A 15,989-nucleotide genomic window follows, 5' to 3' on the forward strand; every position below is an offset into this window, starting at 1 on the left:
TTGATCATTTTATAGATTCGGTTCTATGGATCCATTTGTGGAAAAGATTAATTATTTTAAAAAATTGCCTACTTTTCTAGGACATTTATACTCTGGTGGCTCGTAAATCAACAGTTTCTCATCAAAATGGCAACAAATTTCAAACAACAACAAAATAATTATCATTTATTATTGATCATATTAGTGCTGATCCTAACATGCGAAACAGTTTGTGTGGCGTCACCGCATGATGTCATAGATAATTAGCAACAACAAAATAGAAAAATAATCACCCAGAAACAAAGGTGTGATCATTTGAATTATTATGACTACTGCAAAAGCACTGGTAGAATGCAACAGTAAAATAGTGAAGTAATCATAATTACTGAAAACAAGCTGTCATAGCAACAATAAAACAATGTCACAAACAATAAACTTATTCTTCTGAAAATACGCAATCATTGCTAATCTAAAAAAAAATGCTTGAAGTGTTAATTATTTAATTATTGCCGATCAAAAGTAGGATACCAGGTGCTGTGCTATCACTTGTTGGAGGATTAAGGAATGTATCCGTATTAAGCATTTTATTTTTAAGGACAACAGCACAGGTGTGTGTGTGTGTGTGTGTGTGTGTGTGTGTGTGTGTGTGTGTGTGTGTGTGTGTGTGTGTGTGTGTGTGTGTGTGTGTGTGTGTGTGTGTGTGTGTGTGTGTGAGGTAAACATAAAACTGCTGGGTTTGAACATCTGGTCGGTAAGGGTCGTCAAACTGAACATTGTTTAAGCTGTTTGCTTGTTTGTTTTAGCGTGTATACCAAATCAAACACTTTGGAAATAATGTCTTCTTTTAACCCCCCACCAACGCGCTGAAAGAGCGTTTGGAGGCATTTTGAGTCCTGCTGCTCGCCGTATTAAACGGTAACCATGGTAACGCGAAATGTTCCATTTTAAACTCCAAATAACGTGATGCATGTGTCATTTTCATGCCGTTTGTGTTAATCCGCTGTTCTTTGGCCCTTATTACCGTGTGACATTATGATATCTTAAGGAGTCGGATGTTTGGCGGCTAAACTAAATGGATCCAGAGAAACTTTTGCAGAGAAGAAAAGCTTCAGAAAAAAGTGTTCAGGAGGTAAGAGAGCTTTATCATCATTAATATGCATATGTCGCGGACATGAACGAGCGACATATGCGACAGACTTTATTTTGAGTAAATGCTTCAGGGGAGCATTGGCATGGCAAAAACCTTTCAGCTTCTGGGGTAGAGGTGGGTGGATCGATCCTAATATTGATAATATCGATACCAACACTGGTATTGATATTGAATGATCCTCGTGTAAAAAAATCGATACTCAAGTTTTTTTTCTCTCCCGCACGCACTGACTGCTGCGCACGCAGATTCATCAAAGTCTACTCTCTGTCTGTAAGAGCAGCGCTGCGCTGTGTCACACAACATGGAGCAGCGCACCCTTGTGTTGTGGTTTGTCAGCCCTCTACCTCAGGAGATTTTGTTTTAAGTTGTGTTGAGTGATATTTTTTTAAACAAAAATGTTGATTATGATAATAAAGTATTTTGTTGTCACGTACAATGATTGGCGAAATTCTGTCCTAGTTCTTTTGGATCCTTTGGATCTATGAAGCTTAAATATGAAAAAGTATCAGTATCGATATCGGCGATACTGGGCCCGTATTTACTTGGTATCGGATCGATACAAAAATTCCCGGTATCGCCCACCTCTATTCTGAGGAGCCTCTGCCCCCCAGACTCCCCGCCTTTTAAAGCATTTTTCTTTATTTGCCTCTCACGTGGCTGGAAAAGCTCCTCGCCATCTAAACATGTCCTTTAGGTCCTTCCGACTTTTTTCAGTAAAATGGTTCTTGGGAGCATGAGCATGACTAAAACCTTTCAGCTTTCAGACCCCCTGCTTTTTAAACATTTTCCTTATTTTGCATTTCAGCTTCTGGAGGGGCTCTGCCCCCCATACTCCCCACCTTTTTAAGCATTTTTCTTTTTTTTTGCTTTTCAACTGATCCCCCCCAATTACAGTCTTCTTAACCCCCTGCTACTTTAAGCATTTTTTTTTATGTAGATGTAAATTAATATTCAAAGTTTCCAGCGAGTTGACAGCAGAGCTGTACAATATGGCCAAATTATTGTATCTCAATATTGTCCTATAAATTGTCATGTAAATGTCACTTATATACTTGCTGTCCGTATTCTTGAGCCGCTTAGGTGGGTAGGGAGAGTTCCCATGGGATAAAAAAGCTTTTCAACCTACCATCCCTGGTTCTCAAGACCAGGCACCCAAGTGGCTCCACTCTCTCTCTTTTTTTTTTTTTTTTTTTTTTTTTTTTTTTTTTTAGATATTTAGGTGTACCTTAGTAAACACTAGTAGAGTTCCACCTTAGATTTGGAATGTATAATAGAAGATATACTTTACTGAATTTTCATATCAATATGATATGCGATATGACTATAATTTGAGACAAAGTGCAGCAACAGTGAAAATTAAACATTCTTAAATAAAAGGTAATAATACCACATTTTGCTCTCATCATAAGGTTAGGATACTGTGCCCTCCAAAAGTATTGGAACACTTGGAATTTCACACATTTGATTAGTTTATGCCATTTTAAATATAAGAAATCCAAAAAAAAAGAAGAAAAATAAAAAATTCTAAAATTATCTTCCTCAAACTCAAAGCATATCTCTAAAACTTGATAAAACCTGTAAATAACAATCGGTTTTATTGCCAGTTTTCTTCAGACAAGTCAGGGGATGGAAACATTTCCAAGTCAATGAATATGTCTTGGACTTTATTTATATAAATTATGAAGAAATACAAAGGTTTCTTTCACCAAAACATCAAATCTAGGCTTTCATCTCAAATGTACTTTCTGTCAAATTGTAGCTGAACTTTCAGGTCTTCTTTTTAAGAAAATCCTCCTCTACACCACTTCATCTGGAAGCTGGATTTTATATTTTTAATTCATTTATATCAAGTTGTAGAGATTTGCTTTCAGTTTGAGTTACGGAAGATAACTTTAGAAAAAAATGTATTTGAAATGGAATAAACAAATTAAAATGTGTGAAATACCAAGTCTTCCAATACTTTTGAGGACAACTGAGAAACACTGAGGAGCAGCATCTCACATCTCATATATAGTGCAGCAGATAAGAGAATATTTAGAGTGGAATCCTGCAAATGGTGATACAACCATCAAATTCAGCACAAATAATCCATAGACATGAACTCTTTAAAAAACTGATTGGCCACTTGAATTTTCAATAAGCAGCCAGTATGGGGGTTGTCAAGGATTTTATACAGTTCATGCTGTTGTGAAGGTGTCGTAGCACGGACCCACAACAGGGGGCGCAAATGAACGGACAATGAGTAAGCCAAAAAGTAACAATTTAATGTTGTGATAATACACAACTAAAATCACAGAATTTGCACAGTCAATTAACACCAGGTGACGTGTGGGCAGGCTCGAAGATAGAAGACCCCTGACGAGAGAGAAGCCGCGTCCCACACGGCTTCCACCACCAACGGTCTGAAGAACACCGGAGCTGCCAAGTCCCGAGTCCCCAGGTGGCCTCTGTCTTCGGCTGTCGACCCTGGTACTGCTGGCAGAAAACAGAGATAAGATGTATGAGTGTGAGTCCGCACACTCAGTAATTCACAGTCCATACACAGTTAGGAGGGAGCTCCTCCACCTCCAATCACACACTCGTACAGCTCCTGGTTTAACCACTTATCTGGGTTGGGATGTGAGGCGAAGCCGTCGCTGTCACACCAAACGCCAATCCCTCAGATAAGGAAACACTCCAGGAAAACGGCTGTAACAGAAGTTCAGGTTAAACACACAAAGTGTCTGTCAGCAGAGAAATTACCTTGTTAATGGTAGTCGATTTCTCGGCGGGGAGGTGGAGTTGCAGTCCGGCTTAAATAGTGGTGTAGATGAGTGACAGCTGGTGTGATGAGTGACAGCTGTCACTTCCTCTGGGTCTGGCGCCCTCTCGTGCTTGGAGCCCGCACTCCAAGCAGGGCGCCCTCTGGTGGTAGTGGGCCAGCAGTACCTCCTCTTCAGCGGCCCACATGACACATGCTCATATTATCTTTTATTTTTTTTAGTTTATGCTTATTATTTATTTTCTTATAGTTTATGCTTATTATTTTTCCTCTTTGTGAGAAGAGGAGGTTTTAGGAAGAAAGACTTGTCTGCATTCTTCATGATTGAGCAAACTATTTTTCATTTTACATAAGTACCTTATCCTGCTGTGGGAGCCGCAAGGCTCATGTCGCAGGAATGGAAGGTTCCAGCAGTCACCTTGTCCCGATATCTCCCTCTTGCAGACATGACTCATGTGTAACCTCTCCCGACTGTCCTTGTTTGTTTTTTCTCATGTTGATGAACTAAATAAAAGGCTGGGCCAGAGGAGGAGATTTTAGGAGAGCTTTGAAGCTGAGCACTTACAAGCTGTTTCTTGCTCTCCTCCTCTGCGCAGAGCAAAAAATATATATATTTGTCTCTCTCTGACTGGTTTCTTTTCAGTGTTTGTGCCTCTCATTTCTTTAAAAACAGGGTGCAAACCCAACAGGGGTCAACTGAAGAATTACACAGGGGTCAAAATTAAAAGATGCTCCAATCATATAGACAACTACACCACATTATTTGCCTGATCATAAAGATACCAAAAAAGGTATAGTTTGGACAATCTGTGACCGAATGTTATGGAGTTATGATGTAAAAGCAGCAAGAATGGTGACAAAGGTCAGTTTCAGTTTGTACAGGGGTCAAAAGTTAAAGTTGCTCCATTAATTTTGGTCCAGCTGTATTTGTGCTGAATTTGATGCTTGTATCACCATTTGAAGGATTGTTTCAGCTATCTGCTGCACTAATAAGCCCACAGAGCATGAACCAGCTGCTGTCTGTTAGCTTAAACATGTGTTAAAGGAGAAATGCTGCTTTTAACAACCTGGACCTCATTTCTGGCATAAAATACGGCCATTTACTCACCAGTATAAGTTTGGTGTGATTAGAAGTCCATAGTTCAAACAACATATTCAGTTCAAATCTGAAGCAAACATTTTTCTTCTTCTACTAAGGTGGATTAGAACTTTTTGTGATACACAGCACCAACTACTGGACAGGAGGAACCTAGCAGTCAATGTGACTCACTGATTTGAAAATGCAGCTCTTTCAACCAGACATGTGGTGCCGTTACATGTCAATCATCTGTGTCCAATCATATTTCAGGGTAGTCCAGTGAAACCCCGGCCTCCTGTTTCCTGTTTCACTATGACTGAGAATTTGGCACTTCCTGTTTGAGTGTGAGCTTGCCACTGAGTGAGTGTGAGATTCCATGGGATCTCGTCTGTCAATCCAGGAAGTGTTTGACATTTAACCATTTCCTGTTTTATTGTGGATTTGCACTTCCTGTTTAGGACGCCCTGTACCATGAGTGAGCTTTTTGCCGCTGCGCAACGCTTCGCTCATATTATTAATGTTTAGTACTTGTGAGATTAATCTGATCACACCTGCATCGATATAAAGACAAATACATTTAAACACATTTAAACAGGTTAGTTTGTGCACTTGTTTTAGTGTTTGTTTTTAATTAATTAGCATGTCACTTTAAAATTTTCATATGCTTTTTATGTTTAATTTATGCTACTTTGTTGAAATTCACGTGCACTGTGTGGGCAGACATTCATTTAAAGCTTTGTAAACCTTTAGAAGTTGAAGTATATTCCTTTATGCAGTCTTTGGCAGTTGCAAAGACAATCAGGTTGTATTTAATCAGGTTTTTTAAAGTCACTTATTATTGACTTTATTGCCATTTCCTCTCCATAAGTTGGAGAGGAAATGGCGTCTCACTAATTTAGAAGATCTTCACTTAGCCTGGAAAAAGAGTCTGTTGCTCTATAAAAAAGCCCTCCGTAAAGCTAGGACATCTTTCTACTCATCACTAATTGAAGAAAATAAGAACAACTCCAGGTTTCTTTTCAGCACTGTAGCCAGGCTGACAAAGAGTCAGAGCTCTGTTGAGCTGAGTATTCCATTAACTTTAACTAGTAATGACTTCATGACTTTCTTTGCTAACAAAATTTTAACTATTAGAGAAAAAATTACTCATAACCATCCCAAAGACGTATCGTTATCTTTGGCTGCTTTCAGTGATGCCGGTATTTGGTTAGACTCTTTCTCTCTGATTGTTCTGTTTGAGTTATTTTCATTAGTTACTTCATCCAAACCATCAACATGTTTATTAGACCCCATTCTTACCAGGCTGCTCAAGGAAGCCCTACCATTATTTAATGCTTCGATCTTAACTATGATCAATCTATCTTTGTTAGTTGGCTATGTACCACAGGCTTTTAAGGTGGCAGTAATTAAACCATTACTTAAAAAGCCATCACTTGACCCAGCTATCTTAGCTAATTATAGGCCAATCTCCAACCTTCCTTTTCTCTCAAAAATTCTTGAAAGGGTAGTTGTAAAACAGCTAACTGATCATCTGCAGAGGAATGGTCTATTTGAAGAGTTTCAGTCAGGTTTTAGAATTCATCATAGTACAGAAACAGCATTAGTGAAGGTTACAAATGATCTTCTTATGGCCTCGGACAGTGGACTCATCTCTGTGCTTGTTCTGTTAGACCTCAGTGCTGCTTTTGATACAGACTAAAGTTAATTATGGAGTTCCACAAGGTTCTGTGCTAGGACCAATTTTATTCACTTTATACATGCTTCCCTTAGGCAGTATTATTAGACGGTATTGCTTAAATTTTCATTGTTACGCAGATGATACCCAGCTTTATCTATCCATGAAGCCAGAGGACACACACCAATTAGCTAAACTGCAGGATTGTCTTACAGACATAAAGACATGGGTGACCTCTAATTTCCTGCTTTTAAACTCAGATAAAACTGAAGTTATTGTACTTGGCCCCACAAATCTTAGAAACATGTCTAACCAGATCCTTACTCTGGATGGCATTACCCTGACCTCTAGTAATACTGTGAGAAATCTTGGAGTCATTTTTGATCAGGATATGTCATTCAAAGCGCATATTAAACAAATATGTAGGACTGCTTTTTTGCATTTACACAATATCTCTAAAATCAGAAAGGTCTTGTCTCAGAGTGATGCTGAAAAACTAATTCATGCATTTATTTCCTCTAGGCTGGACTATTGTAATTCATTATTATCAGGTTGTCCTAAAAGTTCCCTAAAAAGCCTTCAGTTAATTCAAAATGCTGCAGCTAGAGTACTGACGGGGACTAGAAGGAGAGAGCATATCTCACCCATATTGGCCTCTCTTCATTGGCTTCCTGTTAATTCTAGAATAGAATTTAAAATTCTTCTTCTTACTTATAAGGTTTTGAATAATCAGGTCCCATCTTATCTTAGGGACCTCGTAGTACCATATCACCCCAATAGAGCGCTTCACTCTCAGACTGCAGGCTTACTTGTAGTTCCTAGGGTTTGTAAGAGTAGAATGGGAGGCAGAGCCTTCAGATTTCAGGCTCCTCTCCTGTGGAACCAGCTCCCAATTCAGATCAGGGAGACAGACACCCTCTCTACTTTTAAGATTAGGCTTAAAACTTTCCTTTTTGCTAAAGCTTATAGTTAGGGCTGGATCAGGTGACCCTGAACCATCCCTTAGTTATGCTGCTATAGACGTAGACTGCTGGGGGGTTCCCATGATGCACTGTTTCTTTCTCTTTTTGCTCTGTATGCACCACTCTGCATTTAATCATTAGTGATCGATCTCTGCTCCCCTCCACAGCATGTCTTTTTCCCGGTTCTCTCCCTCAGCCCAACCAGTCCCAGCAGAAGACTGCCCCTCCCTGAGCCTGGTTCTCCTGGAGGTTTCTTCCTGTTAAAAGGGAGTTTTTCCTTCCCACTGTAGCCAAGTGCTTGCTCACAGGGGGTCGTTTTGACCGTTGGGGTTTTACATAATTATTGTATGGCCTTGCCTTACAATATAAAGCGCCTTGGGGCAACTGTTTGTTGTGATTTGGCGCTATATAAAAAAAAATTGATTGATTGATTGATTGAGACTCAAACAGACACACACACACACATCTTCAACTTTTGCGTTGTAACTGTTCACCAGTACAGCTCCAAATAAATATTTTCACACCTGTTAATCACTTCACAACAGAAAGTTACCTTAGTTTAAATTAATGTGATTTAATTAATAACAGAGCCCGTTTATGGTATTTGTATGTCCTCTTTATGTTTGATGGATTTGTCCCCCCCCCCCCCCACACACACACACACACATGGACGGACGGACGGATGGGTTCCCTTATCTGTGTCTGTGTCCTTGTCTGGATCTCTGTCCGTCTGTGAGGTGATTTGAGTTTACACCTGGTTCTCTCTATGATACTGTTTTCAAATACACTCAACAAAAATATAAACGCAACACTTTTGGTTTTGCTCCCATTTTGTATGAGATGAACTCAAAGATCTAAAACTTTTTCCACATACACAATATCACCATTTCCCTCAAATATTGTTCACAAACCAGTCTAAATCTGTGATATTGAGCACTTCTCCTTTGCTGAGGTAATCCATCCCACCTCACAGGTGTGCCATATCAAGATGCTGATTAGACACCATGATTAGTGCACAGGTGTGCCTTAGACTGTCCACAATAAAAGGCCACTCTGAAAGGTGCAGTTTTATCACACAGCACAATGCCACAGATGTCGCAAGATTTGAGGGAGCGTGCAATTGGCATGCTGACAGCAGGAATGTCAACCAGAGCTGTTGCTCGTGTATTGAATGTTCATTTCTCTACCATAAGCCGTCTCCAAAGGCGTTTCAGAGAATTTGGCAGTACATCCAACCAGCCTCACAACCGCAGCCCACGTGTAACGACACCAGCCCAGGACCTCCACATCCAATATGTTCACCTCCAAAGATCGTCTGAGACCAGCCACTCGGACAGCTGCTGAAACAATCGGTTTGCATAACCAAAGAATTTCTGCACAAACTCAATCAATCAATCAATCAATCAATTTTTTTATATAGCGCCAAATCACAAACAGTTGCCCCAAGGCGCTTTATATTGTAAGGCAAGGCCATACAATAATTATGTAAAACCCCAATGGTCAAAACGACCCCCTGTGAGCAAGCACTTGGCTACAGTGGGAAGGAAAAACTCCCTTTTAACAGGAAGAAACCTCCAGCAGAACCAGGCTCAGGGAGGGGCAGTCTTCTGCTGGGACTGGTTGGGGCTGAGGGAGAGAACCAGGAAAAAGACATGCTGTGGAGGGGAGCAGAGATCGATCACTAATGATTAAATGCAGAGTGGTGCATACAGAGCAAAAAGAGAAAGAAACAGTGCATCATGGGAACCCCCCAGCAGTCTACGTCTATAGCAGCATAACTAAGGGATGGTTCAGGGTCACCTGATCCAGCCCTAACTATAAGCTTTAGCAAAAAGGAAAGTTTTAAGCCTAATCTTAAAAGTAGAGAGGGTGTCTGTCTCCCTGATCTGAATTGGGAGCTGGTTCCACAGGAGAGGAGCCTGAAAGCTGAAGGCTCTGCCTCCCATTCTACTCTTACAAACCCTAGGAACTACAAGTAAGCCTGCAGTCTGAGAGCGAAGCGCTCTATTGGGGTGATATGGTACTACGAGGTCCCTAAGATAAGATGGGACCTGATTATTCAAAACCTTATAAGTAAGAAGAAGAATTTTAAATTCTATTCTAGAATTAACAGGAAGCCAATGAAGAGAGGCCAATATGGGTGAGATATGCTCTCTCCTTCTAGTCCCCGTCAGTACTCTAGCTGCAGCATTTTGAATTAACTGAAGGCTTTTTAGGGACCTTTTAGGACAACCTGATAATAATGAATTACAATAGTCCAGCCTAGAGGAAATAAATGCATGAATTAGTTTTTCAGCATCACTCTGAGACAAGACCTTTCTGATTTTAGAGATATTGCGTAAATGCAAAAAAGCAGTCCTACATATTTGTTTAATATGTGCTTTGAATGACATATCCTGATCAAAAATGACTCCAAGATTTCTCACAGTATTACTAGAGGTCAGGGTAATGCCATCCAGAGTAAGGATCTGGTTAGACACCATGTTTCTAAGATTTGTGGGGCCAAGTACAATAACTTCAGTTTTATCTGAGTTTAAAAGCAGGAAATTAGAGGTCACCCATGTCTTTATGTCTGTAAGACAATCCTGCAGTTTAGCTAATTGGTGTTTGTCCTCTGGCTTCATGGATAGATAAAGCTGGGTATCATCTGCATAACAATGAAAATTTAAGCAATACCGTCTAATAATACTGCCTAAGGGAAGCATGTATAAAGTGAATAAAATTGGTCCTAGCACAGAACCTTGTGGAACTCCATAATTAACTTTAGTCTGTGAAGAAGATTCCCCATTTACATGAACAAATTGTAATCTATTAGACAAATATGATTCAAACCACCGCAGCACAGTGCCTTTAATACCTATGGCATGCTCTAATCTCTGTAATAAAATTTTATGGTCAACAGTATCAAAAGCAGCACTGAGGTCTAACAGAACAAGCACAGAGATGAGTCCACTGTCCGAGGCCATAAGAAGATCATTTGTAACCTTCACTAATGCTGTTTCTGTGCTATGATGAATTCTAAAACCTGACTGAAACTCTTCAAATAGACCATTCCTCTGCAGATGATCAGTTAGCTGTTTTACAACTACCCTTTCAAGAATTTTTGAGAGAAAAGGAAGGTTGGAGATTGGCCTATAATTAGCTAAGATAGCTGGGTCAAGTGATGGCTTTTTAAGTAATGGTTTAATTACTGCCACCTTAAAAGCCTGTGGTACATAGCCAACTAACAAAGATAGATTGATCATATTTAAGATCGAAGCATTAAATAATGGACGGTTTCTGACAAACTGTCAGAAACCGTCTCAGGGAAGCTCATCTGCATGCTCGTCGTCCTCATCGGGGTCTCGACCTGACTCCAGTTCGTCGTCGTAACCGACTTGAGTGGGCAAATGCTCACATTCACTGGCGTTTGGCACGTTGGAGAGGTGTTCTCTTCGGGATGAATCCCAGTTCACACTGTTCAGGGCAGATGGCAGACAGCGTGTGTGGCGTCGTGTGGGTGAGCAGTTTTCTGATGTCAATGTTGTGGATTGAGTGGCCCATGGTGGCGGTGGGGTTATGGTATGGGCAGGCATCTGTTATGGACGAAGAACACAGGTGCATTTTATTGATGGCATTTTGAATGCACAGAGATACCGTGACGAGATCCTGAGGCCCATTGTTGTGCCATACATCCAAAAACATCACCTCATGTTGCAGCAGGATAATGCACGGCCCCATGTTGCAAGGATCTGCACACAATTCTTGGAAGCTGAAAATGTCCCAGTTCTTGCATGGCCGGCATACTCACCGGACATGTCACCCATTGAGCATGTTTGGGATGCTCTGGACCGGCGTATACGACAGCGTGTACCAGTTCCTGCCAGTATCCAGCAACTTCGCACAGCCATTGAAGAGGAGTGGACCAACATTCCACAGGCCACAATTGACAACCTGATCAACTCTATGCGAAGGAGATGTGTTGCACTGCATGAGGCAAATGGTGGTCACACCAGATACTGACTGGTATCCCCCCCCCCCCCCCCCCCAATAAAGCAAAACTGCACCTTTCAGAGTGGCCTTTTATTGTGGACAGTCTAAGGCACACCTGTGCACTAATCATGGTGTCTAATCAGCATCTTGATATGGCACACCTGTGAGGTGGGATGGATTATCTCAGCAAAGGAGAAGTGCTCATTATCACAGATTTAGACTGGTTTGTGAACAATATTTGAGAGAAATGGTGATATTGTGTATGTGGAAAAAGTTTTAGATTTTTGAGTTAATCTCATACAAAATGGGAGCAAAACCAAAAGTGTTGCGTTTATATTTTTGTTGAGTGTAATTGCTGTTGCCAATGCAGGGAGTAAGGGGAATCCATCTGGGGGAACCTGCTGCAAAACAAAAAAGGGGGTGGGGGGGTGCTTCTTTGGTGATCTTGGTAGGACTATAAGACAAAAAACATCAGTGTTATGCAATAAAAACCACTGTTTAGTGTGGGAATATCTCTGCAAAATGTACAGATTTTTTTTTTATTTTTTTATTTTTTTTTTTTTACTTTTTTAATACAAAATTGGGAATTTTTGGAGAGCATGGAATTCTTTGGCCTTCTTCTCATCTGTCCTTGAAGCTTCAGACAGAATTGATCAGCTGTCATTATGCACTTTTGAGTGCACCAAACAACTTGGATGAACAAGTTTCAGCTTATTATACAGACTTAAAAATTAGGTTTGTACTGTAACTTGTTAATTGATTAATTCCTTTAATGAATTAAACAAACAACAAAAAACCTTTTCTTTGACTTTTTTGAATATGAATTTGGCATTTCAAATGAGATGACATGAAGAAAAAAATCAAATATTACAGAAAGTCTGTAGTTTACAGAGCAAATGGCCCAAAAAATTTACTATAGTAACTCTTATTTCTTGGCATACAGACATGGTGTTTGTATGAAGATTAATCTCAGATGTAATTTCTGTGCAGATGAGGATTAAAAGTCTTGACATCAGTAAGGTTATTTCTCTTCTTGAAGATCCACTGACAGTAAGTTCACACTGTAATTTAAACACTTTTACACCCCAAAGTATCTGTATATCATGTATATTCTGATTTTTTTCAAAGGGCAACTTGAAGGAACGGCACCCTTTTCTCCTGAAAAAATTGTTGACAAGAAATCAGAATGGCTTTGTATCCTTTATTTCTGAGTTCAATCTTCTGATGTAGACATCTCTTTTACAAAAATAATCTCTCTGACCTAACTGCAGCAGATTGTCATATCAATGTTCCTCATTATTGTCCCTTAGAGACAGAAATAGATGTACTCTCATTTAATGTGAACATCATTCCCAAGGCTCTAATTTCCAGAGATGTCACTGTGCTGTAAGCATTTTCCTGCTCTGAAATAACCACAGTTATCAGGTCTTCTGCAGTGTTTGGTTAGAAAACAGATTGCTATTAAATACAGTTGTGTTCAAAATAATAGCAGTGTGTTTTAAAAAATCACTAAAGATCAAAATCCTTAAAAGTACCTTTTATTTCCATAAGCGAATGCATTGGAACACTGCAAATTCTATTCCAAATTAAAAAACAAATAAGAAGAATTGATCAATTGATCAATATAGCGTAATGGGATGGGACTGTGCAAAAGCATATGATTGGTGTGCAGATGTACGGTACCTTTCAGGGCAGGGATGACCAATCTGTACTTTGGGGAAGTGGGGGTGGGGGAGGCAAGGTAAATGGGGGGTCACTGGCATTATTTATTAATCTAGCTGCAGATGGAAAGAAGCTGTTTTTGTGTCTTGAGGACATCAAGTCCTGATGGACCTCAGCCATCTGCCAGAGGGGAAGGCCAGAGTTTGTGTCCTGGGAGAGAGAGGTCGGCCACAATCTTCCTTGCTTGCATCAGGGCCCTGAACGTGTACAGGTCCTGTCAGGATGGCAGATTGCACTTGATCACCTTCTCTGCTGCAATCTGCACCTGTCCTTGGCAGTGGCAGGAGCATACCAGACATTGATGGAAGAGGAGATGATGGACTCAATGATGGCGGTGTAGAAGTTCACCATCATTGTTTTTGGCAGGTTGAACTTCCTCAGCTGCTGCAGAAAGAACATCCTCTGTTGTGGTTGGCTGATGAGAGAGCTGACATTCATCTCCCACTTGAAGCTCAATGGGCGACAGGTCTGGACTGCAGGCAGGCCAGTCTAGTACCCGCACTGTTTTACTATGAAGCCACGCTGTTGTAACACGTGCAGAACGTGGCTTGGCATTGTCTTGCTGAAATAAGCAGGGATGTTCGTGAAAAAGACATTGCTTGGATGGCAGCATATGTTGCTTCAAAACCTGGATGTACCTTTCAGCATTGATTGTGCCATCACAGATGTGTAAGTTGCCCATCCCATGGGTACTAACACACCCCCATACCATCACAGATGCTGGCTTTTAAACTTTGCACTGGTAACAATCTGGATGGTCTTTTTCCTCTTTTGTCCAGAGGACAAAACGTCTATGATTTCCAAAAACAATTTGAAATGTGGACTCATCAGACCACAGCACACTTTTCCACTTTTCGTCTGTCCATTTCAAATGAACTCGGGCCCAGAGAAGGCGGCGGCGTTTCTGGATGTTGTTGATGTATGGCTTTCTCTTTACATGGTAGAGTTTTAACTTGCAGTTGCAGATGTAGCGACGAACTGTGTTAACTGACAATGGTTTTCTGAAGTGTTCCTGAGCCCGCGCAGTAAGATCTTTTACACAATGATGTAGGTTTTTAATGTAGTGCCGCCTGAGGGATCGAAGGTCACGGGCATTCAATTTTGGTTTTCGGCCTTGCTGCTTACGTGTAGGGTTGGGTATCGAGAACCGGTTCTTGTTGGGTATCATTAAGAAATGATTCGATCCACTGACATCAGTGGCCTTTTTGGTTAACGATTCCCTTATCGGTCTTTCAGAGCAGCCGTTGTTTTTGGGGATTTTTGTCGGGAAAATGATCATGTGTCTATGCTCATTACAGAACCCCTGCAAGGTCTGTAATCAACTGTTTCTGCAGCGCTGCTCTTCTTTGAAGCTTGAAGCAATGAAGCATTGATCCGATCCACTGCTTCATGTTTCTTTGTTTTATTTTGATTTATCTTAATTTTTCCCCGCTAAAACCCCAAAGAGCATATATCTATGAGTAATCTTTACCCTTTTTTATGCTAACCCGACCTGTTATGGTCTTTTGAAATAGTTGACAGATGTATTTTATAACTTAAAAACGTGACCGATGTTAATGCGTTAGCATGTCTATGGCATTTTCAATGTTAAAATTAGCATTAAGCTGTTCGCATCTCAGCACATTTGTGGGCATTTGTTTTCTGTATAATAATTAATGGCTCAGCGTTTATTGTAGCAAAAGTGTTATGTGTCGGACGCGGGCGGAGGACCGGCCAGCGTTTGAAGGACCCAGTATAAAATAAGCAGAGCACGGTACAAAGGATAACAGAATTTAATAACATAACAGTGAGTGCTGAATTACAAACAAATAAGTGCGCGGTCTGGCGAGGTGGAAAGACGGTGCGCTCCCAGCAGCACAAACGGTCCGGAACCAGAACAGTTCGGACCCAAGGACCCCGCCGACACCCCCCAGGTGGCCGCGACCAACCGAGTCTGTGAAAGAAGAAACCATCATGTGAGTCCACCACTCCACACACAGAGAGACCACTCAAAGGTGTACATAAACAGCAAACACTTCCTGGCTTAATCACCAATCAGCTTCCCACCCTGCAGGCATGGAACACCCAGTTCAATTCTCCACTGCAGTGGAAGCTGATTAAACGACTAACATAACAGCTCAATATAATAAGGTGTGAGGGACACCACATCTACTGACTGTACTCATGTTAGTCACAAAACCTAAAGTACCTCAGGAAGTGTGCTGAAGAGCGTGAGACCTCACCCCATCCTCTTTCACAGACCATGGCATCAAACCTGGTACGGTCTCTGCATCCATGATGATGAGATGGCTCTCTAGACGACGATCTCACCCGTCTGGTCACAAGGTCGAGTCTCTGGCAAATACACACTGTGTACTCCAGACTTAAATGCAACCATGCCCCAATCCATAAAGATGCACCACAGCTGTGAGTCCTGACAAGCTGCACATGACAAGCTTCAGGTGATCAGGGTGAGGTCCTGATAACTCAGCCACACAGCCACTCAGTCCTGAACGCATGCCACCTGGAAGGAAAAACAAAAGACAGAGAACAGAAGACAGAAACAAAAGGCAGCCAGGCACCCCAGCCATACAACAAAAAGAGTCAAATATATTACAAATTGTAATTTTCTTATTTATTTTTGTTTATATATTAATAATAATAATAATAATAATAATAAGGCAACAACAACAATAATAGTAATTAATAAT

At 40.7% G+C, this 15,989-nt stretch overlaps 1 protein-coding gene across 1 annotated transcript in view; it reads left to right on the forward strand.

The window, feature by feature from the left end:
• Positions 1–921: 921 nt before the first annotated feature.
• Positions 922–15,989, forward strand: part of LOC117502385 (cilia- and flagella-associated protein 69-like) — a 49,085-nt gene continuing 34,017 nt past the window's right edge. The window contains 3 exon segments of the mRNA XM_034161414.1: positions 922–1,108; positions 12,568–12,627; positions 12,706–12,771. Coding sequence (XP_034017305.1) covers positions 1,052–1,108; positions 12,568–12,627; positions 12,706–12,771 — 183 coding nt within the window. The 5' untranslated portion in view covers positions 922–1,051.

The sequence above is a fragment of the Thalassophryne amazonica genome, chromosome 20 (genome assembly GCF_902500255.1).
Source record: "Thalassophryne amazonica chromosome 20, fThaAma1.1, whole genome shotgun sequence".
Taxonomy (NCBI): Eukaryota; Metazoa; Chordata; class Actinopteri; order Batrachoidiformes; family Batrachoididae; genus Thalassophryne; species Thalassophryne amazonica.